This window comes from Mercenaria mercenaria, unplaced genomic scaffold (assembly GCF_021730395.1).
Source record: "Mercenaria mercenaria strain notata unplaced genomic scaffold, MADL_Memer_1 contig_4835, whole genome shotgun sequence".
Classification (NCBI taxonomy): domain Eukaryota; kingdom Metazoa; phylum Mollusca; class Bivalvia; order Venerida; family Veneridae; genus Mercenaria; species Mercenaria mercenaria.
The window spans coordinates 32,650-60,205 of record NW_026463095.1 but is presented as its reverse complement, the minus strand read 5'-3'; the positions used below and the strand labels follow the sequence as shown (position 1 = coordinate 60,205).

The 27,556-nt window shown below is 36.8% G+C and overlaps 1 protein-coding gene across 1 annotated transcript in view; it reads right to left on the bottom strand.

The window, feature by feature from the left end:
* Positions 1-4,119: 4,119 nt before the first annotated feature.
* LOC128554211 (kinesin-like protein KIF28P) overlaps positions 4,120-27,556 on the bottom strand; it is a gene marked incomplete at its 5' end in the record, with an annotated part of 43,354 nt that continues 19,917 nt past the window's right edge. The window contains 2 exons of the mRNA XM_053535458.1: positions 4,120-4,246; positions 22,335-22,463. Of these exons, the coding sequence (XP_053391433.1) occupies positions 4,133-4,246; positions 22,335-22,463 (243 nt within the window). The remainder of the gene's footprint in view (positions 4,247-22,334; positions 22,464-27,556) is intronic.

The following is a 27,556-nucleotide window of genomic DNA, read 5'->3' as shown; positions in this document are numbered from 1 at the left end:
ACGTTTGCCATGACTGCTACCAAGTACTTAACTTGTAATACTTACAACAAGGAAAAAAAACATAAAGAAAAACATATCAAATTATAAATTTTATGTATACAGTAAACCTCACTTATAAGGAACTCGGATATAAGGAACACTCGGTTATAAGGAACAGTTTTCAATTCCCCGATCTAATTCCTTCTTTATTTAATGTAAAAATCCTCGGTTATAGGGAACTCGGTTATAAGGAACACGTGGTTATAAGGAAAACTTTTTCCAGTCCCAAAGTACGAAATGCAATGGAAAACTCCTCGGTTATAGCGAACAGACATAAAGAATAAAAATTACTGAATACCGGAAATAAACATGAGAATCGCTGATGACGTCAGAGTAACGTCGGCACTATCACGCGCTTTCATGCGCATGAAAATCGCTTTCATGCACATGAATAAACACAAATTATTTCATTTCTATGATCTTTAGTTTGTTAATTTACGGATACGATAAAAAGAAAATATATAATGTCATCAAATTACCAAATACTAAACGATAGTAGACTATATTTACTCAAGATTATGTTCGACAGCTACATGTATTTGGTATTTCATGTTAACAATAGTGAACGAAAATCCTAAATAAATGTGCTAATTACACGTGATAAACAATGGCAATCAGTCCACCTTACCAAATTTTCAATGAAAAATTATAGCAGGTGCTAAAATGGACAATAGCAAAAGTACAGGTATAATTTACACTTTAATCTGTATGTATGGCGCCGTTGTCTAGTCGTTATACACTGTATGTCATAAACACACTACTTTTTAAATTTTAATGGGTAGCCTAATTTAACATTTTTGTAATGAAAAATTGAACATTTATTTTATATTAGTATTGATGACTATTCATATAACATGCAGTCAAGCAAGGTAAGGGGAGTAACTGCAGCATCATGTAGCACTCTCTAAAATGAAGTTAGAAATGACCGACAAATTATAAATATAAATTACGGTCATTCTTACCGACGAAAATTTTGGCTTGGTTAAGGTTTAACGCCGCGTTTCAACACTATTTCAGTCACATACATGCAGGCAGTTTACCTTACCATCTCTCCAGGAAAGGACCGGTACTAGAAAAGCAACTTCCTCACATAAAGATTCAAGATCGGCCCGGAGTGTGAACACATACCCCTTATGAAACGTCAGTCAAATAGTGTTCGCTATACAAATTGTGTTCGTTATACGAACCTCGGTTACAACGAACTAGTTCGCTATACGGATATAAGGAACCTCGGTTATAAGGAACAATTTCTAGAGGTCCCTAGCTGTTCTTTATAAGCAAGGTTTACTGTAGTAGTATTATTTTCTAAAATGCACCACATTCTGATAAAACTTGGGTCCAAAACAGTCATTTCTGTATCCAAATAGGTATATAAGAAATAAACTGAGAATAATACATGTATTTGTATTTGACATTTCTTGGTAAAACTGACAATAATGCTTGTATTTAACACAAGTTAAACATAAATTTTGTCAGTTTTACAGTGGTCTTCCGCAATTACACAAGGTAAATGTTTTGCAAACAAGAGCTGCCTGATGACAGCGCGCTCGACTTTTCTCAGTCATTGACTCTGAATTAGAGCTTTGCCAGTAAAAACCTCATAAAACTTTAACCAAAAAAATCTGTTAAACTGGGGCATAACTCTGTCAAAACCCAAACAGAGTTATGGGGATTATTTCTCCTGGTGTAGACTTTGACAGGAAATAACTATTTAAAGTTTCGAGTCAAAAGCTTTGATAGTAAAAGAGATATTTGACTTTATTAAAAACTTTAACAAAAAAATTTTAAGTTAAAAAGGGGCATTCAAACCAGAGTTATGGGGATTGTTTCTCCTGGTGTAGACTTCGATAGTAAATAACTTTAGTTTGTTTGTTTGTTTGTTTTGGGTTTAACGCCATTTTTCAACAGTATTTCAGTCATGTAACAGTGGGCAGTTAACCTAACCGGTGTTCCTGAGGATTCTGTACCAGTACAAACCTGTTCTCCACAAGTAACTGCCAACTTCCCCACATGAATCAGAGGTGGAGGACTAATGATGTCAGACACAATGTTGTTTATCAAACAGCCACGGAGAACATACGCCCAGCCCGAGGATCGAACTCATGACCCCGCAGTCCATAGACCAAAGCTCTACCTACTGAGCTAAGCGTGCAGGCTAGTTTAAGTTTCAAGTCAAAAGCTTTGATAGTAACAGAGATATTTGACTTTATCAAAAACTTCAACCAGCACCTACGGGGATGCCGACTCTGGAGCGAGTGCAATAGCTCTACTTTTTCTTTGAAAAGTTGAGCTAAAAGTGCTTTTCTTCTGTTGTTGTGAAATCTAGAGACAGAAACTAGAGGTGTTTTAGAAACTAAATGAGAGACAAACTGACACAGTACAAACCAGTGTTCTCCGAAGCTGATATAAGCTGTGTCTATTCTACAAAACTGGGACAGGTGCGCTTAGCAAAAACATAGCACTGTTGCAAATCAAGGAGAGAACTACTTGACAAAGTGACGAACAACAGGCAAACACAAAAAGCATAGAGGGTTCAAGGACAACCAACCACATGACTGCTTACATCAGTAAACGAATGTGAGCGTAACAATGGTATATCTTTATGATGGTGATGTCGCACTTTATCATACTGAATCACTCCGCCATTTTGTTCTGCTTCAATATGAAGATCACCCTCATCCTCACCAAATACATATAGACTTATCAGGTCTTCTTCTACCTCTCCATTCTTTGTGGCCATTTTTCCATTTTTCTCGTTTTCCTTCTGTAAACAATAAGTTGTCCAAACCAAAAATATTTGCACCAATGATATTCTTAAGACTAAATGTGTTACAGCTTGTGCTGTACACTAGCTGTGTTAGTTCTGCTTGTGCTGTACACCAGCTGTGTTAGTTCTGCTACTTATGAGATGAATAGCCATCTTGACAGTTTTATACCTGTCAGTCATTCCTATGAAAATCCATCAAAGTCATACTTGATTATTAATTAGTATACTGGTCATTGGGAAATAATTCCTTTCAACTTTTGGTACCTACAGAGTTAATAATTGTAAACATGAAAGTAGTAAAATAAAGCAGGCAAGTTTTCATCAATTCTATAGCCAGTCTATATACTCCATACATGTATATGAAGTGCTAGGTATGAGAGCTAACACTTCTACCCCTAACAACATATTAAAAGCTTCTTAACATAAATATTTCACATCCATTATATTGAATCTGCATCTCACCTAAATGGACTTTAATATGCATCAAACTATCATAAAATAGGCATGCACTTTATGTTGCATAGTTGAAGAAAGCGAAAGAAAGTTACAAGAAGTTCTACCCTAATATTTGACACTTTACTTTAGCCAACTATGAGAAACATTTCTACATATTTCTTTGTATCATAGTTTCTAGAAAAAAAAACACCATTCTAAATGTCGCAGCCATTTTCAAATATGCAAGGTAAAGGATTCTGGGTAAAACATTTTATATTGCATATTGTATCCAGGAAGAAGGTTATATGTTAATGATAGAATTATGTAATACAGTAACACCTGCTTTAGCGGTCACCTCTATTATGCTGCCAACCTGCATTAAGCAGCCACCTGTTGTAAGCAGCCACTTTTCCCCATAACCTTGGCTGGCTGCTTAAGACAGGATTTAATGTATATAGTGATTAACAATGGAAGATAAAATATTTAAGACAAAAGTACAAGAGAGCCTGAAAACAGAAGTCTTTGTGGTATACTGAGGTTTCCTGGCTTACAGATTATCAGCATCATGTGGTATTTTTCATATGATGTGGCTGCCACCATTTTGCATGCTTAATACAGCAACCACCTATTTGTTATGGCTTTTATCCCTTTCATCCTTTCATAACTTACAGTATAAAACAGTCCAAGACACCCAGCAAGTGAATACACTATAGGGACGGAAGGGATAGTGATAGTTGATAGTTCAGAAATAAATCTTTGTTATTGTACAACAAGTAAATTATTTATTTAACACAGATTGTGATGTATAATTTATGTTAAAAATGTAATATTACTGTTTTCATGAAAATTGAAACCTTTTGAAGTTTGATTAATTTGTTAAAACAATGACTTCTAAACTATCATTTCACAGCCATATAACAAAACATAAGATGTACATAATGTGAGATGTCTTACTCCATTTTCTTGGTTCTTGCGTTCTTGTAGATATTTCTCTGCTTTCAAAATCTATTGATGATAATAAAAGAGGAGGAGCAATTAGATAAAGAACATTGTCTGGTTAATTGCTAAATATGGTACAGAAAACATACAAACATTAACTTATGTAATGTATAATTATGTAATATCTAAACTGCAGAAAAATGAAAATAATTATTTTGATTCCCCAAAATGTTATGAGATAAAGATAAGTTCGAAACTAGCTTCTCATTTTATCCTTCAGACTGTGTTGGAATAATTGTTTTCACAAAACTGCAGAATCACAAACTTTGATAGGTATTCCAGGAATGATGTAGTAGCCAAGTATTTTAAGTCAGCAAGTTCAAAGTGTTGTTTATAATACAGAATGACAGTGTCCCTTTTGAGGACTGTTCATACTTTGTTCCAACATAATATGTACTTGACTATGAAGTCTTATTTAAGCTGTTGATCAAAATACTTGGCTGAAATCCTGTATCAGCTAAAAGCAGTATTATTAAACCTCTGTGATGTACAAACACATTTTTTCAGACTGTATACTATTTAATTATATGTTTTAATAAAATTGTGCTGCTTGTCATCAGAAGAGGTTGCCAGGACTTATATATCTAAGGGAATAAAACAATAGAAAACTGGGGTATTAACTAACACCATATATATATTTGTCCCTAGATATTACATACCAGTTTACGGCCCTGAAAATCATACACAATAGTTATATATCAGAGTAAAAACGACAGAGTATCCAAGAACAGTCAAATCAATTATGTGCTTTAAAATCTTTTATTGTTTTTCAACAATTTGGAGAGATGGGCAGATGAAAGACAGGCCTTTTCTTCAGTATCAGTTCTAAATTAAATGTTAATTTTAATTTTCAAATCACTTAACAAAAGTACTTGTAAGAATTCAACTGAAAAAGTTTCATTCTGTAAATATTCCTACTGAATGAGTTTTAACTTTGTATATCTTTATGTTGAATACATTCCTTTTATTAAAAATAACTATGAGAGAATTAAGTATGTGTTATGATGTAAAATACATCAGTCTATCAGTCTAACATTTAGCATAAAAACAAACACCTCCTGCCAAACATTTAAAGAACATGCTATATTTTTAATTAATAAATTGGTCCAGTATATATATCACCATTAATCTTAAATCAACTGTGCAGGACCAGGAGTATGGCTTCTATCAAGAACATGATATAGCACCCCTCCCCACCCCATCTGCCATAAAGGTAAGCTAAAATCTAAATATTAAAATGTTTATGATACAGAAGAAGTCTGTTGCCTGTTTCTATGCAAAGAAATAGCTGCAATATTTTCAAGCATAGCGTAGCTGCAAGAGAAAATGTAAAATCTGCTTTTTATTTGGTTTAACATTATTTTGTCCTAGCAACAGCATGTTTATGTTTAAAAAAGACCATTATTTGTATTAACTTATAGGGAAAGTGTGGTGTAATCAAATTATGATAAATATGTATTGAACTCATGTTCTTAATTAATCTTGGCCTTCATTCAAGTCTTTTTCTACACTTTTCTTCAGAATTTGACATAAATAAAAATTTCAAGCGACTTTTGTTTTTGTCTTCATTTACAACAGTTAGGGATTCATCTGAGGTAATTCTCTACAGCTCAATGTTAAACAGAAGTCTGATGACTACTGACTGTATATCCCAGCTATTAAAGCACTTTATTGAGGCATCCCCAGGGCAAATTTACTGGCTGAATATCAGAGATACTCAACACTTGATTGCTGCTTGCCTAGGGCAAATTTACTGGCTGAATATCAGAGATATTCAGCACTTGATTGCTGCATGCCTAGGGCAAATTTACTGGCTGAATATATTCAGCTCTTTATTGCTGCATGCCTAGGGCAAATTTACTGGCTGAATATCAGAGATATTAATATTCAGCACTTGATTGCTGCATGCCTAGGACAAATTTACTGGCTGAATATCAGAGATATTCAGCTCTTTATTGCTGCATACCTTGGGCAAATTTACTGGCTGAATATTAGAGATTAATTCAGCTCTTTATTGCTGCATGCCTAGAGATATTTAGCACTTGATTGCTGCATGCCTAGGACAAATTTACTGGCTGAATATCAGAGATATTCAGCTCTTTATTGCTGCGTACCTTGGGCAAATTTACTGGCTGAATATTAGAGATTAATTCAGCTCTTTATTGCTGCATGCCTAGAGATATTCAACACTTGATTGCTGCATGCCTAGGGCAGATTTACTTATGTCAGCTGTGTCAAATAAGGTAGTTCTATGAAAGTCTAGATTTCTTTAAAAGGACAAATGTCATACTTGTACTCTTATGTTGTACCTCATTTTCAGCAAAAGTATTACCTTCATTTTCTATTGTCATAACTTTAGCAAAATATACTGCCAACACGTCTAGAGTAGCTCTGTAAGAATGTACATGTTTTTAATATAAAAGGACAGAACTAATTAATTAATTTATGAAATTTACAGATCATAATCAGTGTGACCTTGGACATTTACTTGCACGCCCCAAAATCATTAGAGTTCAGCTGCCATTCTATGAAACAAGAGGGCCCTGAACCCCTTTATCGCTCATCTGACCTAGTTCTTAACCCAGATATCCTAGTATCTGATTTGGCATAGATTTCACAGAGACAAACATCCGGACCATGTTTTATGTAAATCAGGTAGATCATTAACCAAGTTGTTCAATGATTTGACCTACTGGCATAGTTATTGACCTCAGGTACCCAAATTTTAAACATGACCTAGATTTCATACAGACAAATGTTCAGACGATTTATTATGATGAATTGGAAAAGTGTCTCTAAAGTTCCATAATTAGAAGTATTGACCTATTTTTTCCCAAGTGACCCAGTTACAAGTTTATCCTAGATTTAAAATGCACAAACATTTCTATCAAGTCTCATAAAGATCAGGATCAAGTCCCATAAAGATCAGGTAGATCTTTTGGGTGTTAACAATGTCTTTCTATGATCTCATCACATGACCTAGTTTTTGACCTAGTCTAGCTGGACCAACATTGCATAAAGACAAACATTCTGACAAAAGTTTTATGAAAATCAAGTAGAAATCAAGTAGAAAATATGGCCCCTTGAGTGTTAACTAGGTTGTTTTATGATTCAACCTAGTGACCTAGTTTCTGACCTCATGTAATTCAGTTTTGAACTTGACTTAGATTTCAAAAAGACAAACATTCTTGAGTTTTATGAAGATCAAGTAGGAAATGTTGCCTCTAGAGTGTGAACAATGTTTTCCTATGGTTTGACCTAATGACCTAGTTAAGACCTTGGGTAACCAAGTTTTAAATCTGACCTAGATTTCATAGAAAATACATTCTGACAATGATTTATGAAGATCTAGTTTAAAATGTGGCCTCTAGAGTGTAAACAAGGTCTTTCCATGTTTTGACCAAGTGACCTAGTTTCTAACCTCATGTAAGCTAGATATGAAACTCAATCTAGATATCATATAGGCAAATATTATGACAAAGGTTTGAAAAAGAAATCTGGAGTGTAAACAAGATTTTTTTCCTTTGATTCGACCTTGTGACCTAGCTTTTTACCTCAGGTAACCCAGTTTTGAACATTACTTATATCTTAGAGAAAAACATTCTGACAAAGTTTCCAGAAGACTAAACAGAAAATGTGGCCTCTGAAGTGTTCACAAGTTATTTCTATGATTTAACCTAGTGTTCTAGTTTTTGGCCTCTGGTAATCAAGTTTTAAACTTTTCCTAGATTTCCTGGAAGCAAAGATTTTGACAAAGTTTCATAAAGGTTAGGTAAAAAATGTAGCCTTTAGAGTGTTAACAAGGTTTTCTATTAACTGACTTAGCTGCCTAGTTTTTGGCCCCTGATGACCCAGTCACAACCTCTTCCAAGATTTTACTGAGGGAAATATTCTGATCAAGTTTCATTAAGCTTGGGCTAAAATTGTTACCTCTAGAGTGTTAACTGTTTTTTTTCTTTTGTGCACTGACACAATTATAGGTCATAATGTCAACTTTCCAGTTTTGATGGTGGAGGAAGACCCCAGGTGACCCTCTGTGCGCTATTTCATCATGAGCGGGCACTAGGGTAGAACCACCAACCTTCCATAAGCCAGCTGGATGGCTTCCTCACATGAAAAATTCAACGCCCCAGAATGAGGCTCTAACCCACATCAGTGAGGGGCAAGGGATTTGAAGTCAGCGACCTTAACCACTCGGCCACAGGGTAATCACAATGGCTCACTTTATGCACTTTGTGCTTAGGTGAGGTAGAAAGAAAACTTTAGTCAAGAGGTTTTCAGATACTGAATGAACTAAATGAATATATAACTGTCATGTACAAAGCAATATTCTAGTCAGGTGTATTACCTGTAATAACTCCTTATAGCTAGATAAGCTTATCAAGTCTCCCAGCAGTTGTAAGAGTTAGGAAAGTTACAAAAGAAGTGAAGTGGGTGAAAATGATCCAAGCACCTTGGGGATATAAAACTGTGATGCTCACAGACAGAGTGCCAAGCACCTAGGGGATCTAGAACTGTGATGCTCACAGACAGAGTGCCAAGCACCTAGGGGATCTAGAACTGTGATGCTCACAGACACAGTAAAAGGTTTTAAGATGATTCTGTTCAGCTAAGTAATATACTCTGATAAGCACTGACACCTCATACATTTTGTATATACAACTGTAGCGAACAAGAATATACAGAGCTCTCAAAGGAAATGAAGACCTATTTATTCAATTATACCTAGCAACATAGACTTTAAAACCAACAAGCCAAGCATAAGAGAGACTTGCAGAAGCTCCATGGTTTGCTGGGACAGACTTATACCTGTTTGACTTTTTCACATAAGCATGATCAACTGAAATATTTATTTTATCCCTTTAGCAATGGAAGAATTTAAAACAAAAGGGTTATGATGGCATCTATCCCTCAACTGGTCTAGTTTTTGACCCCAGATGATCCAATTTCAAACCTGACCTAGATTCATTTAGACAATTCATGTAAATGAGGTAGAAAATGGGTCCTTTTGAGTGTTAAACCCCTGCTCCACGGCTATTCAAATTCTATTGTGTGTGCAACCCATGATTACAATAGGTAACAGTTAACAGCCACGTGCCATACTTCAGCACGCAAAACTGCGAGTATTTTATATAGAATTTTATACAAAATAGACTCTATTTTGACAGGCGTCACTGTTCAAAGTTGGGATTTTCATGCTTTTTCTATGCACTGACTTAGAAATCTAGCTTCCAGTTTCAAACTTAATCTAGATTTCCCTTCACATTTACATTCTGATCAGGCTCTTGTAGATCAAGTAGAACATTTTGCTTTTGGAATATTAACAAGATTTATCTCTTACTGGACCTTGTGACCTACTTTAATAAAATATTACCAAGTTCTGAACTTGACCTAGATGTAATTAAGAAAAACATTCTGACCATAACCAATTTTCTTTTGCTATGACTTGACACTGTGACCTACGTCCTAACACCAAGTAAGTCAGTTTCAATCTTTACCTAGATTTCATACAGACAATTATTCTGACCAGGTTTCATGAATACAAATAGAACTATAATGTGTCTGTAGGACACAGGGTGTGGCCCCCATTGGTTTATTTATTCATTTGGGTTTTATGCAAATTTTGGTTCCACATCTCATTTACAATAATACATCGAAATAAAAACATGAGGTATGGAATCAAAATTTGCATACCTGCTGGAATCACAGAGTTACAGCAAAACCAAGTGTTAAGACCCTATTAGTCACCTCTTATGATCATGCAAGGGTAAGGCAGTGGTTCCAATTCTTTTCATACACAGATCGTCCCAGAACCACATGAGGTGCCCCCCACTGGTACATTTAACAATAATTCAAATGTTTGCAGTCTTAAGCGGGTATCGCCTCAACAAACATTATAGGATTAATTTTGGAAAAGGATTAATTATTCTAGGCCATATGCTTTTTGAGCTATGAGCATTACAAACAAAAAATCCACTATTTTGGCTATTTTAAGGGCCATAACTCTGTAATAAGCACTAAGATTCTCAAAAAAATGCCAAGTGTGCAAGGTCACATTAAGATAAAGACTCAAGCAAGATTTCATGAATTTACATCAAATACTTTTTGAGCTAGGCACATAATTAGGTGAAAATGTGCATTTTTGACTATTTCAGGGGCCATAACTCTAAAAATAGGGGACAGACCCAGATGAAAAATAAGAGGTGCGCTACTTTATATCATGATAAAGACTCATGCAAGTTTTCATCCATTTATATCATATACTTTTTGAGCTAGGTGCGTCACAAGGTGAAAATATGCATTATTGACTATTTCATGGGCAGAAGCAGACAAAAATAGGAGGTGAGCTAGTTCATATCATGACAAGAGTGCCGCCAAGCGGGGCAATATACACCCAAAGGCTTACATCATAGGATTGGAGCAAAATTTTAAGAACTTGACTGTTGTAGCCCCAAAGGATTGGAACAACAAAAGGAAAACTTCAAAAAACAAATCTAAGTCCACCAAAAAAAAAAAATCAAAGTCTACAAAAAAATCCTTATCAGGTATAGGTATGTAAAAATACACCTTAAAATTAGAGGTACCATCCATCTTGTACCACAGAAAAGTGGTCTCGGTTTTTCCCTACGGCCAATAATAAAAAAGTTTCAAAATAAGCTATCTATAGTAACATAAAAGGGAAGTAATTCAAAAAAAAAAATTATTGTAAGTACAAAAAAGAGATCTGCCAAATAAAAACAAGACCACTGCAATGCAGAGCAATATACACAAAGGAAAGTCATATATGACCTTTGACCCTTAAGTGTGACCTTGACCATGAAGCGAGTCATCCGGAACATGCGCTCTGCATATCGTTACAATGTGGTGAACATTTCTGCCAAGTTTCTTTGAAATCCTTCCAGCAGTTCAAGAGTTACAGAGCGGACACGAAACAAACTGATATGACTTTTGACCCCTAAGTGTGACCTTGACCTTGAAGCAAGTCATCCGGAACATGCGCTCTGCACGTCGTCTTGGTGTGGTGAACATTTGTGTCAAATTTCTTTGAAATCCTTCAAGGGGTTCAAGAGTTACAGAGCGGACACGAAACAAACTGATATGACCTTTGACTCCTAAGTGTGACCTTGACCTTGAAGTGAGACATCCAAAACATGCGGTCTGCACATCGTCTCGGTGTGGTGAACATTTGTGTAAAGTTTCCTTGAAATCCTTCAAGGGGTTCAAGAGTTACAGAGCGGACACGAAATTGCTAACGGACAGACGGACGGACAGACAGACACCAGCGTCATAACATAATACATCCCTTCGGGCGTATAATAAAGGCTCATGCAAGGTTTAATCAATTTATATGTAATACTTTTTGAGTTAGTCCGTCACAAGGTGAAAATGTGCATTTTTGACTATTTCAGAGGCCATAACTCTGAAATAGGGGGCAGACCCAGATGAAAAATAGGAGGTACACAAGTTCACATCATGATAAAAACTCATGCAAGGTTTAATAAATCTACATTAAATGCTTTTTGAGCTAGGTGCCTCACAAGGTGAAAATGTGCATTTTTGACTATTTCAGGGGCCATAACTCTAGAAATAGGGGGCAAACTCAGATGAAAAATAGGAGGTGCCCAATTTCATATCATGATTTAGACCCATGCAAGGTTTCATGAATCTATATCAAATACTTTTTAGCTAGGCGTGTCACAAGGCTAAAATGTACATTTTTTACTATTTCAGGGGCCATAACTCTGGAAATAGTGGGCGGAGCCAGACGAAAAATAGGAGGTTCGCAAGTTCATATCACGATAAAGACTCATGCAAGGTTTCATTAATTTATATCAAATACTTTTTGAGCTAAGCAAGTCTTTAACTTCGGATGGATGCACGGACGGATGCACGCACGCATGCACGGACAAGACAAAATCTATTTGCCCCCACCACTCATGGGGGGATGGGGGGTGCACAAAAATGTGGACTCATGGGTGTAAGAGGTGCTTTTTCTTATAACTGACTTAGTTTACCCCCAGATGACCAAGTATCAACACTGCCCAAGATTTTATTTTGGAAAACATAATCAGCAAGTTTTATTAATATAGGTATCACACAGTATTATGGCCTTTTGAAATGTAAAACAAGAGGACCATGATGGTCCTGAATCGCTCACCTATCCCCACATGACCCAGTGTTGAACTGAGTATGACGTCGTTATTTCTATTATTTGACATAGTGACCTAGTTTTTGAGCACATGTGACCTAGATATCATCAAGATAAAAAATTCTGACCAATTTTCATGGAGATCCATTGAAAAATATGACCTCTAGAGAGGTCACAAGGTTTTTCTATTATTTGACCTAATGACCTAGTTTTTGAAGGCATGTGACCCACTTTTAAACTTGACCTAGATATCATCAAGGTGAACATTCTCACCAATTTTCATGAAGATCTCTTGAAAAAAATGGCCTCTAGAGAGGTCATAAGGTTTTTCTATTTTTCGACCTACTGACCTAGTTTTTGACCACACATGACCCAGTTAAGAACTTGACCTAGATATCATCAAGCTGAACATTCTCACCAATTTTCATGAAGATCCATTGAGAATTATGGCCTCTAGAGACATCACAAGGTTTTTCTATTTTTAGACCTACTGACCTAGTTTTTGACCGCACGTGACCCAGTTTCGAACTTGACCTAGATATCATCAAGATGAACATTCTGACCAATTTTCATAAAGATCCCATGAAAAATATGGCCTCTAGAGAGGTCACAAGGTTTTTCTATTTTTAGATCTACTGACCTAGTTATTGACTGCACGTGACCCAGTTTCGAACTTGACCTAGATATCATCAAGGTGAACATTCTGACCAATTTTCATAAAGATCCCATGAAAAATATGGCCTCTAGACAGGTCACAAAGTTTTTCTATTTTCAGACCTACTGACCTAGTTTTTGACCGCACGTGACCCAGTTTCAAAATTATCCTAGATATCATCAAGGTGAACATTCTGACCAATTTTCATGAAGATCCATTGAGAAATATGGCCTCTAGAGAGGTCACAAGGTTTTTCTATTTTTAGACCTACTGACCTAGTTTTTGACCCCACGTGACCCAGTTTCGAACTTGCCCTAGATATCATCAAGGTAAACATTCTGACCAATTTTCATGAAGATCCATTGAGAAATATGGCCTCTAGAGAGGTCACAAGGTTTATCTATTTTTAGACCTACTGACCTAGTTTTTGAACCCACGTGACCCAGTTTCGAACTTGACCTAGATATCATCAAGATGAACATTCTGACCAATCTTCATGAAGATCTCATGAAAAATATGGCCTCTAGAGAGGTCAAAAGGTTTTTCTATTTTTAGATCTACTGACCTAGTTTTTGACCGCACGTGACCCAGTTTCAAACTTGACCTAGATATCATCAAGATGAACATTCTGACCAACTTTCATAAAGATCCCACGAAAAATGTGACCTCTAGAGTGGTCACAAGCAAAAGTTTATGCACGCACGCACGGACGACGGACGCCACGCGATCACAAAAGCTCACCTTGTCACTTTGTGACAGGTGAGCTAAAAACAAAAGGATAACATAAGATTAAGTCAATATACAACGTTTCAGGTATAGAACAGTAATTCCTTGTTGTGGAGCTGTGATTTGCTCCAAGTCATACCTTTTTTGTCGTGGGTTCGATTCCCGGACCTGTATGATTTATATTTAAAAACTGTATCTAATTTCTAATTTTTCAATAGCGTTCAATGATAAGGACTCAAGCTAGATGATTTATGCCTCGGTCACAAAACGGTACGATGCCTGTATGGTTTTAAAAAATCATACAAGTCCACCAATTTTAGAATCCTTACGGTCTCTGTACAACCCTAGCATCTAGTCACAGTACATACAGGCCTCGAACGATCTTGAGAGGATGCAATTGTAGGATATCCATACAGACATCACAGACAACTCCTGCGGAGATCACAAGGAGCCAGGCTGTATCTCATACAGTGCTTCTGGGTTTGTACAGTTCTTGCACGACACTCGTATGGTGTCCAAAGGTAATGTGTTTTGAAACCACATTGAATCACCAAGGAAGATGTACGGAGACAGTACGGCAATTGTAACGCCCTGTGAGCCCTGTGTGTGTCTCCGCAGTGTCCATAATATCGTACGGATATCATACATTGACCATGTGAGTTCCCTGCAATAGTCGTGCGAGCATCGGCAAGCCTTGCAGTTTTCCAAATCCACACGGACATAGTGCGATGCTCGTACAAACTCTTCTGGGACCTGAGTTGTTCCCGTACAGGGCTCTTGCGAGCTGCTCCCGACTTCGAAAATCTCTACGAGCTCAAAGAGAACTTGAAAGCTCAATGAAACATTTTCATTTTCACCGAGTTCCCAGTCCTCTATGGGTTCAAAAAATCCGTACGATGCCTGTACGAGTCAATGATGTCCGTACCAGTTTGCCAAAATTTGACTGAAAACCTACTTGTAAGGAGCTTGTAGCGATTTTGTGATCAGGGTATTAGTTCCCACTTTTTCAGTAACTGAAATATGTTAATATTATTTACATGTATTTATTATATGTTTAAATACACATCACCTTAAGTAAGATGTAATGTTTTTGAAGCTCTCCTGTGATATTTTAAAGAACAATGGTTTAGTTTTACAAATTTTATGACAATCTTATACTTCACTTTCATTTCAGTATTGATTTATTTAAATATACTGCCAATTTTATATGAAAATAAGAGACATGAATTAGAAACCAAGAAAATTAAACTTACAAAAAGTATGTAATACAAAATACAATAAATAGATTTTGGATGGATGAAAGATTTGAACCATCGAAAGTATCACTACAAAATGATCACCTCCCCTGCACCAACAAGCAAACTATTGATCTAACTTTGCATAAATTTTGTTTTAAATGAGAAGCTATTGATTATTTTTTTACATTGTGCTACAAATAATAAGAGCACTGCCTTGTGGCTGCAGACACTCATCTGATTTTTTTGTCTCTGTATAATAGAAATATTGTCCTGCCCGTGTGTTTTTACGATATTTTTGAAGCCCAAATGGGGCCATAATTCTTGCAAAAAGCAGGATGGAGTTATGTTTCTTGCCGAGTCAGCTTTTGATGGTGAACAAGTGTTGCAAGTTTTAAAGCAATTTTAAGCTTTGATAGTTTATGAGAAAAGCTGACCTAAACGCAAAACTTGACCAAGAAACCTGATATTTTCTAAGTCCAAAAGGGGTCATATTTCTTGCAAAAAGCAGGATGGAGTTATGTTTCTTGCTGTACAGAGTCAGCTATTGATGGTGAACAAGTGTTGCATGTTTTAAAGCAATAGCTTTGATAGTTTAGGAGAATAGCTGACCTAAACATTTTAGGAGTCAGCTATTGATGGTAAACAAGCTGATAGTTTAGGAGAAAAGCTGATCTAAACATAAGACTTAACCAGGAAACGCCGACGCTGACACAGACACAGACGCCAATCAAGTGAGGACAATAACTCATCATATTTTTTCAAAAAATCTGATGAGCTAAAAATGCCATAATACTGTGCGGTACTTATATTTGGTTAAAACTGTGACCTGTGGAGAGTAAACAGTAAATCTGTTAGTAAGGAACATTATACGCAACAGACAATGATAGACAAAGCGTAATCACAGAACCTCACACCGAGCACAGAGCTTGTTATATTATACAATAAAGATCACAATACTTTCTTAGTATTAAACTGGCAGTAGAAATATATTAGTAAATAAGAGGTGGTGATAAAACACATATGCTCCCATGCTGGCCTGTCAGAGGCAACTTAGTAACTAATTTTGTATTCCGTCACCTTGATTACTGACCTACTGACCCCTTAAACAATACAGGCCATCTACTGACCACAGAAAATAACCCTATGACAGCTGCTGTATATATCAAGTATCAAGACAACTACAGTCAAACTTCATTTACTTGAACTCGTCCGATCTGACAGAATTTGAGTTATCGGTAATTCGAGCCGACGAAAAATGTACATTACACATGGATTTTGCCCTGACATGACCTGACCATGAGTTCGAGTTAAGTGTGGTGTTTGAATTATCTGAGTATGAGCCAACGAAGTTTGACTGTATATATCAAAGCTTTTTAAAGTTATTGATCAGAAATTGTTTTAAGTCTAAAGGGCATGATCTATATCTTGTCATGCCCTATATCTTCTGGCCCTAACTACTTTAGGAATCATCTGAAGTTTGACAATTGAATATCAAAGCTGTTTAAAGTTCTTGATCCTTATAACCATTTTGGTCTCAAAAGTTGTGACTATGGCCTTTGGCCTTCCAAACAGTAGAGGTCATCTACTGACTAATAGCAATCATCCTATGAAGTTTCAAAGTCCTAGACCAAAGCATTCTGCAGTTATTGATTAGGACTAAAGGTCACTGTGACCTTTAACTTTCTGACCCCCAAAGCAATGTGGTCATCTACATACAACAGACAATCATCCTATTGTTTGGCCCAAGCACTCTCTACCAACCAACAATGGGCAATAAAATTTACCCTTTTCAAAGCAGGGGTCATAATAAAGATCCTCATGTATATACCCAAAGATTTATCTCTTGCAATAGACTATTACCTTCACCTTTCAAAACTTTGAAAAAATGGTACCACTATTAAAATAAAATTACAGTTCCTAACAATGGATTAGATATTTTGTGAGAGAGTAATCCTATAGACGGTTCCTAACACAACCTTACATTTTTGTCCTGAATTTGCTTCTGTGTTTGTAGAACCTGAAACCAGTTGATAATCAGTTATATATCTAGGTTAAACAATGTAAGGCAAGTAGAGATGAGAAAATTTAGCAATTTATTTAAAACTTGTCACTGATGCCCCCACTTCTTGTCACTGCAGGGTCATATATGTCTTATTGACAATGCAAGACTAAGTAATTGTTGTAAACGTTGTGACAAACAAACTAACTAACGAACGGACGGACAGTTGAAAACTAATATGCCTCCTTTTGGGGGCATAAAAACAGAACCTGATAGATTAGAGGAGTTACAGAGACAAAAAGACGAAATAGATAGACAGTTAAGGGAAGAAACATTAGAAAGAGATAGAAAGATATTGAAGGAAAAGACGGAAAGGGAAGAGAAAATACGACAAGTATTAAAGAACTATAAAGAAAAGACAGAACAGGAGAAGAAGAGAGAGAGACAGAAACAAGAAGAAAGAGAAATTATGGCTCCTATTGAAAGACTCAAAATAAGAGAGAAAGATATAGATAGAAAGAAAAAGGAAAGAGAAGAATTACAGAACAAGAGGGTCATGATGACCCTGGATCGCTCACCAGAGTAATATGAGCTACATGTTTCAAATGTCAAACTGATGATTTTTAGAGATTTTTTGGAAGATTTTCTGATGTACAATCAAGTAACCCCTGGGGCGGGGCCAATTTTACACCGGGGGTCATGATTTGAACAAATCTCTAGAAGTCTACTAGGCAATGTAACATATCAAATATCTAAGATCAAGGCCTTCTGGTTTATTTTTAGCAAATTTATGAAGATTCCCTATGTACAATCAAGTAACCCCTGGGGCTGGGTCAATTTGACCCTGGTAGTGGGGGGGGGGGGGGGGGGGGGGGGGGGGGGGGGGGGGGGTCAAGATTTGAACAACTTTTGTAGAGGTCCACTAGGCAATGCTACATGTCAAATATCTAAGCTCTAGGCCTTCTGGTTTATATTTAGAAAATTTTGAAGATTTTTCTATGTACAATCAAGTAACCCAATGGGGCGGGGCCAATTTTAACCCGGGGGTCATGATTTGAACAAATTTTGTAGAAGTCTACTAGGCAATGCTACACGTCAAATATCTAAGATCTAGGCCTTCTGGTTTATTTTTAGTAAATTTTTGAAGATTTTCCTATGTAAAATCAAGTGACCCCTGGGGCGGGGTCATGATTTGAATAAATTTTGTAGAGGTCCACTAGGCAATGCTACATGTCAAATATCTAAGCTCTAGGCCTTCTGGTTTATTTTTAGAAAATTTTGAAGATTTTTCTATGTACAATCAAGTAACCCAATGGGGCTGGGTCAATTTGACCCCAGGAATCATGATTTGAACAATTTTGTAGAGGTCCACTAGGCAATGCAACACGTGAAATATCTAAGCTCTAGGCCTTCTGGTTTATTTTTAGAAATTTTTTGAAGATTTTCCTATGTACAATCAAGTAACCCAATGGGGCGGGGGTCAAACTGACCACGGGGGGTCTTGATTTGAACAAATTTTGTAGAGGTCCATTAGGCAATGCAACACTTAAAATATCTAAGCTCTAGGCCTACTGGTTTATTTTAAGAAAGTTTTTGAAGATTTTCCTATGTAAAATCAAGTGACCCCTGGGGCTGGGTCAATTTTGACCCCTGGGGTCATGATCTGAACAAATTTTGTAGAGGTCCATTAGGCAATGCTACATGTGAAATATCTAAGCTCTAGGCCTTCTAGTTTATTTTTAGAAACATTTTGAAGATTTTCCTATGTAAAATCAAGTGGCCCCTGGAGCGGGGTCAGTTTTGACCCCAGGGTCATGATTTGAACAACTTCAGTAGAGGTCCACTAGGCAATGCTACATGTCAAGTATCTAAGCTCTAGGCCTTCTGGTTTTTGAGAAGAAGATTTTTTTAAGATTTTCCTATGTAAAATCAAGTGACCCCTGGGGTGGGGTCAATTTTGACCCCGGGTTCATGATTTGAAGAAACTTGGTAGAGGTCCACTAGGCAATGCTTCACACCAAATATCTAAGCTCTAGGGCTTCTGGTTTTTGAGAAGAAGATTTTTAAAGTTTTTTCTTTCTGTTGCCATGGCAACCAGAGTTCTGCATGGAATTCAATTTTTTGAACAATTTTTGTAGAGCTTCAACCAAGGAACATTCCTGTGAAGTTTGGATGAAATTGGCCTAACGGTTTATGAGGAGATGTCGTTTAAAGCAAAAGTTTACGGACGCCGGACGGTGACTGATTCTAATAGCTCACCCTGAGCCTTTGGCTCTGGTGAGCTAAAAAGAATTGTGAAGAATTAGAAGACCAGTGGACGAAAGAAAGATTGAGAGCACTGAATAAAGAAGAAGAGGAGATACAAAAGAGAATAAATGAAAAAGAAGAGAATGAGAAAACCTCCAGTGTTGAGAAAGAAAACAAGATTCCAACACAAAAGCTTAACTTGAGCCCTTTTTTTGCATATTTTTTAATAAGTAAAGGGCCATAACGCTGGTCTGGCTGCTTGAGATCTAAATCAAAATTCCTGGAGAACAACTTCCCACACTGAATACCAATCCTGTGAGGTTTGATGACTCTGGGTTTAATGCTTTTTGAGATATGAATGACACAAATTCGGACAGATGGATGGATGGATGGACGAACATTTTAGGTTTATGGGGTATTTCTTTTATTATTTTCTTTTGTTAACTTATGGGCTACTAGCCCCTAAACCTTTTGTTCATGGAATGAACCTACTGTTTTCTTTTGTTCTCTGTAGATAGCTCCTAATACCCAAATGTTGGCTCAGACGGACGGATGGATGGATGGATGGACGGACGTACAGACAGACAGACAGACAAGGGCAACCCTTAAGTGCTCCCTCAAACATTTTGGGGATCATTATAGGTGAAAAAAAAAAAGATTAAAATATGCAAAATCAGAATCTGCTGTGAAAGGAAGTAAATTCTGCTTGTTAGTTAGTTTGTTTAACATCCATCGCACATTTCGAGAAAAGCTCTAGTTCTAGGGTCATTTAAACCTGTTTAAATAAATTTAAGAAAGGTCCATCCAATTATGCTACAGACCAAGTCTGGTGAACATCCATCAAACAGTTCATGATAAGAATCTTTTCAAGTTTTTTTCCCTATTCTCGAAGCTCTGGCAGCAAGCAAAACCATCTGAACAAACCTGAGAGACATACATGCCAGGTGGGTTCAGTGAAATTCCGACCAGTAGTTTCAGGTGCAGGAGAAAGGACCATCCACCAATATAGGCTCAGGTGAGCTAAAAACACATTTGTAAGCACCTGAGCAAAGAGACCGGCATATATATATATTTCTGTGTGTGTACAGGAGTGCATTTTCAGTATACTTTACACTGCAACCATATTGGTGGTTAGACAACAACAGCAGAGCTAGGTCAGTTTGAAAACACAAATACAGACAAAGAAAGTATGAATACAGACACACATTATATATAGAGTCAGTTTATGTGATGGAAGTGCAGAAAGTATCGATTGTAAATTACTTCAAAACATTAATTGTAATTATGTAAAACCAACTGGCACTAGACCAAAAAGAAAATGCCACCAGTGCCCCTAGGTATACAGTAAGAACCATGGTCATGAACAGGAAAATGCACTAACCCATTTCAATTGTAAATTGCTCATCTAAAATGCACAGCTGGATGAAAGGGTACCAAGCACATTGAACAAGCCGTAGTTTATCTTCCATCGTGCTCCAGTCTCAATATTTCATATTGCAGAGTTCCTCAACATTACAGAAAATAACTTGGATGAACTTCTCTAATAAACATCCTGTCTAGATGTCAAAGCAGTGTGCACATGTTAGGTGAAATGTAAACAAACAAAAACAGAATGTAAAATATTCACAATTATACAATAAAACTTGAAATAATGACTGAAATTCATCTTAGAAATGATGCTGAATTGAAGTCATACGTTGTTACACATTTATATTGTTTATTTAATTCACATTGCATGTTTATGCTGCATATACACATTTTAGCGTACACGTATAGTTAAACGATGACTGACATATATTTTCACATCCGCCAATTAGAATAATTTTGTAATCTAGACAGGAACTTCATCCAAGTATTTTTCTGTAACACTGATGAAACTATAAACTATGCATTGTTTCTCCGATATAAGAAACATTAAAGGAATGTGACCAGTACACAATGGAAGATAAATTTCCATTTGTTCAATATCCATAGTACACATAGTACTGAAATGTGCGTTTTAGGGTAAGAAATGTGAGACTGAAATGGGTTAGTATATTTTTCCTTTCATGACCATGATTCTTATAGTTGGCCTATACCTAGGGGTAGGGTATAACATGTACAGTGGTATTTTCTTTCTGATCTGGTGCCAGTGGTAAAACCTTTCACCAACATAAACATTTTAATTTCTCTAGTGAGCTCTACAAGGGCATTTCTTGTAACTAAACCTATGCATAGTACATACAACACCTATTCATATCACACATGTTATATCAAAGTATGCCATTCCCTGTTGTTAAAAGTGATTTTGTTAAACATCAAGCACAGCTGTTTGCAGACAACAATCTCTGCATTATATTTGCTTACAGTGTTTTGTTGTGTTTTGGAATGAACACTATCAATGGGTGGTATTTTAGGCTTAGCTAATGATGGCAACGACTGCTCTGATGCCCTACGCTGCATCTTCAATATCTAAAATACATAATACATGTGAATCTCAATAGTAAAAATACATATACAAAACTAGTAACACTTCAGATTATCTCTCCATCACTTACTGCAACTCAACTTGTTAAATATCAACAGAAAAAGGAAACTGAAAGAGACTATAAGAATTATTTTAAATATTATATGCAACATATTTATAAAATACATGGTGGCCCCTCATTCCCTCATCTGCATTATACAGATGCAAACTATTTCCCAAGTCACAGCATAAATTCTACCAGCATGCATTATTCACAAACAAGATTATCATGATGGCCCTAGATCACTCACCTGAGTGGACAATTTTAGCAGAGGGTCACTCATGGAAAATATATGTGGAATTCTTTTGAAATGCTAACCAAGTTATTTTCAAGACTACACACATACTTTGAAAATCAGTATTTCTAAAGCAACAAGTTCTATATTGTTTGTGACTTTTTCAGTGTTTTAGATAAGTTTTTTTTTTTCATTTTAATCCAGCAGGTTCAAATGGTGAAAAAATGCCAAATCCTAGTTTTGACCTATGTAAATAAACATTTAAACAACTTGACAAGGCTAATGACAATGCCTTGACTAAAACCATGAGAAGCTGCAGAAAACTGAAAGATGTATACCTGGTTTAGGAGATGTACACGTGTCTTTAAGCGTGTTCCAGTACTATGTGCCACAGCTGATACAGCTCGATAAAATGGTTCAAACTGTTTCTCTGACTCTGGTTTCTTGTCCCATTCTTTACAGATGTCCTAAAATCATGTACAAAGCAAACCGTAGAAGTGGGTTTAAGTCAAAGCTATATCCAGGTAATTTAATCTGTGAATCATTATGATAATGAAATCTAGGCAATTTGTGGAATTCCAGGTCCATTATTCTAACAATTCACTGTACTGCCTCTATCAAGTATAATCTTCACAGACAGTTTGAAATCAACCTATGAGTCTGATTTACAAAATTTCATAGTTGATGAACAAAAGGTTCCTAACAGTGTGATATAGGATCGTAAATCAGTGTCCAAAATCAATAAAGAAACAGAGTAATTCTGACTTCAATGTTGTGGCGGACACTGCAGTATATTTAGGTATGCATTCAATGCTTTGTCAGATACTGCAGTATACAAAGCTGCTGTGTCAGACATTACAGTATAGTTAGTTATGCATTCAATGCTTATCAAACACTGTCGTATACTTAGTTGTGCATACAATGCTGTGTCAGACACTGCAGTATACTTAGCTGTGCATCCAATGCCGTGTCAGACACTGGAGTATACTTAGCTGTGCATCAAATGCCGTGTCAGACACTGGAGTATACTTAGCTGTGCATCCAATGCCGTGTCAGACACTGGAGTATACTTAGCTGTGCATCCAATGCCGTGTCAGACACTGGAGTATACTTAGCTGTGCATCCAATGCCGTGTCAGACACTGGAGTATACTTAGCTGTGCATCCAATGCCGTGTCAGACACTGGAGTATACTTAGCTGTGCATCCAATGCCGTATCAGACACTGGAGTATACTTAGCTGTGCATCCAATGCCGTGTCAGACACTGGAGTATACTTAGCTGTGCATCCAATGCCGTGTCAGACACTGGAGTATACTTAGCTGTGCATCCAATGCCGTGTCAGACACTGGAGTATACTTAGCTGTGCATTCAATGCCGTGTCAGACACTGCAGTATACTTAGCTGTGCATTCAATGCCGTGTCAGACACTGCAGTATACTTAGCTGTGCATTCAATGCCGTGTGAGACACTGCAGTATAGTTAGCTGTGCATTCAATGCCGTGTTAGACACTGCAGTATAGTTAGCTAAGCATTCAATGCCGTGTCGGACACTGCAGTATAGTTAGCTATGCATCCAATGCTATGTCAGACACTGAAGCTGCAGTATAGTTAGCTATGCATTCAATGCTGTGCCAGACGCTGCAGTATAGTTAGCTATGCATCCAATGCTGTGTCAGACGCTGGAGTATAGTTAGCTATGCATCCAATGCTGTGTCAGACGCTGCAGTATACTAAGCTATGCATCCAATGCTGTGTCAGACACTGTCGTATACTAAGCTATGCATCCAATGCTGTGTCAGAGGCTGCAGTATACTAAGCTATGCATCCAATGCTGTGTCAGACACTGCAGTATAGTTAGCTATGCATTCCATGCTGTGTCAGACACTGCAGTATAGTTAGCTATACATTCCATGCTGTGTCAGACACTGCAGTATACTTAGCTATACATTCCATGCTGTGTCAGACACTGCAGTATAGTTAGCTATGCATTCAATGCTGTGTCAGATGCTGCAGTATACTTAGATATGCAATCAATGCTGTGTCAGACAATGTAGTATACTATTCAATGCATTCAATGCCCTGCATATACTGGAGTGTACTTAAATATGCATTCAATTTTGTGTCAGACATGGCAGTATACTTAGCTTTTCATTCAATGTTGTGTCAAACACTGGAGTATACTAAGCTATACATTCAATTTTGTGTCAGACATAGCAGTATACTTAGCTTTTCATTCAATGTTGTGTCAAACACTGGAGTATACTAAGCTATACATTCAATTTTGTGTCAGACATAGCAGTATACTTAGCTATGCATTCAATGTTATGTCAAACACTGGAGTATACTAAGCTTATGCATTAAATGTTGTGTCAGACACTGGAGTATACTAAGCTAAGCGTTCAATGTTGTGAGAAACACTCAAGTATACTTTGCTATGCATTCAATGCTTGTCAGACACTGCAGTATATTTAGCTATGCATTCAATTTTTTCTCAGACATAGCAGTATACTTAGCTATGCATTCAATGTTGTGTCAAACACTGCAGTATACTTAGCTATGCATTCAATTTTGTGTCAGACATAGCAGTATACTAAGCTAAGCATTCAGTGCTCTGACAGATACTGGAGTGTACTTAAATATGCATTCCATATTGCTATGCATTCACTACTGTATCAGACACTGCAGTACATTTAGCTATGCATTAACATAAACTGTAGTATACTAAGCTATACAGACACTGCAGCATTCTTAGTCATGCATTCAATGTTGTGACAGACTCTACATTATACTTAGCTATGCATTCGCTATTGTGACAGACACTGCAGTATACGAAGCTATGCATTCCATGTTGTGTCAGACACTGCAGTATAGTTAGATATGCATTCCACAGTGTCAGACACTGCAGTATACATTGCATACAGTAATGTGTCAGACACTCGAGTATACTAAGCTGTGTATTCAATGTTGTGTCAGACACTGCAGTATTGTTAGATATGCATTCCACATTGTGACATACACTGCAGTACACTTAGCTATGCATTCAATGTTGTGACAGACACTGCAGTATTCTTACATATGTATTCATTCAATGCTATGACAGACACTGCAGTATACAGCATTCCCTGTTGTGTCAGAACACCAGTATACTTAGCTATGCATTCTATATTTTGTCAGACACTGCAGTATTCTTAAATATGCATACAGTAATGTGTCATCTCCAAAAACGAAATCTCTGAAATACAGTGTTTTAAGATTTATTTCCTTGTGTCAAGCGATTTACTTTTGCGTAGTTCTAACGGCAGTTCATTCCACAGTTTTGGACTAATAGTGCAAAAACTTCTATCACTGAATGTTTTGCACTTGTTGTATGGAACAATATAACACTCAAATGAGCAGCTATGCACTCAATGCTGTGACAGACACTAGCATAGCTATGTATTCAACACTGTGACAGGCACTGGAATAGTTAGGCATTCAATGTTATGACAAACAGTGGATAGTAGTATTCAACACTGTGACACACTGGAACAGATATGTATCCAATGTGGTGACAGTCAATGGAGTAGCTATGCATTCAACACTGTGACCAACACTGGCATAGCTATGCATTCAAAAGTGTGACAGACACTGGAATAGCTATGTATTCAACACGTGACAGGCATTGGAATAGTTATGCATTCAATATTATGATAGACAGTGGAGTAGCTATGCATTCAACACTGTGACAGACACTGGAATAGTTATGTATTCAATGTTATGACAGACAGTGGAGTAGCTATGCAATTCAACACTGTGACAGGCACTGGAATAGTTATGCATTCAATATTATGACAGACAGTGGAGTAGCTATGCATTCAACACTGTATCAGGCACTGAAATAGTTATGCATCCAATATTATGACAGACAGTGGAGTAGCTATGCATTCAACACTGTAACAGGCACTGGAATAGTTATGTATTCAATGTTGTGACAGTTAATGGAGTAGCTATGCATTCAATATTGTAACTGACAATCGCGTGGCTATGCAATGTTGTGACACACTCATGGACAAACTGACAGTGTGGCAGAGTGAGGCCTACAGTATCTGTTTTAGTCATTATGAATCAACATTATATAAGGGACCACCTTTATTAGATGACACTTTTATAAAACAACTGCTTTAAATCCTGCTCAAACAATTTTACTACATAATGCATTCTATTAACCCTTACAACGCTGTAATAGTTTTCTATTATTATATAACCATATACTGTATTGTTTTATATAAATTACAGTAATTGCACTAACCAATTAAAGATGCTGTTTCTCGTGTGGCAGAATGAAACAAGTGAATGAAGTATTGCCATGCAATACAAAGTCCCCTACTTGAAGGCACCTAATTTTCTCTACTGCAGTATAACATAATAAACTGATATCTGTCAATGATGTATAAACAATATTGTACTATATATACAATATAATATAACAAAGCACTTGGATTAAAATTTGCATATATAAAAACGTACAGTTGTTTTCATTTGGAGTTTTTTTGGCCTATTATATAAAAAGTTATCATAAAAGTTATTTATAGTAACAACAAAGTGAAATTAATCCTAAAAAAAAAAAAAAAAAAAAAAAAATCTATAAAATATAAGTCCACAAGAAAATCTTTACCAGGTAGAGATAGATCAAAATACACCTAAATATTGGATGTAACATGCAGAAAAGTGGTCTCGATTTTTCCCTACGGCCAGTAATTGAAAAGTTACAATGTAATCTATTTATAGTAACAACAAAGGGACGTAATTCTAAAAAAGTGTGCCTCATGGTGGTGAACATTTGTGCCAAGTTACATCAAAATCTCTCCATGCATGAAGAAGAAATGCTCTGGACAAAGTCATTCTTGATGACCTTTGACCTCTAAGTATGACCTTGACCTTAGACCTACCGACCTGGTTCTGGCGCAAGACAATTTGTCTCATGGTGGTGAACATTTGTGCCAAGTTACATTAAAATCCCTCCATGCATAAAGAAGAAATGCTCCAGACAGTCATTCTTGAATTAGACCTTTGACCTCTAAGTATGACCTTGACCTTTGAGCAAGGGCTCCGGGATTTGCGCACGACACGTTGTCTCATCATGGAGAACATCTGTGCCAAGTAATACTGAAATCCCTTAATGAATGACAGAGTTATGGACCGAACACGAAACAGACCCTGTTCATGCCATGTTAACATCTGACTACTAAGTGTGACCTTGACCTCTGAGCTAGGGGTCTGAAAGTTGTGCATGACATATCGTTTTATTATGACGTACAATTTTGCCAATTGATATTAAAATCCCTTCATGGATGAGAGAGTTATGGACTGGACAGGAAAAAAGCCCTGTTGACCTTTGACCTCCCAACTGTGACCTTGACCTCTGAGATAGGGGTGCGGGTTTTGCGCATGACACGTCGTCATATCATGGGGAACATTTGTGTCAAGTAATAATAAAATCCCTTCATGGATGAAAGAGTTATGGACCGGACACGAAACAGACCCTGTTCATGCCATGTTAAAATTTGACTACTAAGTGTG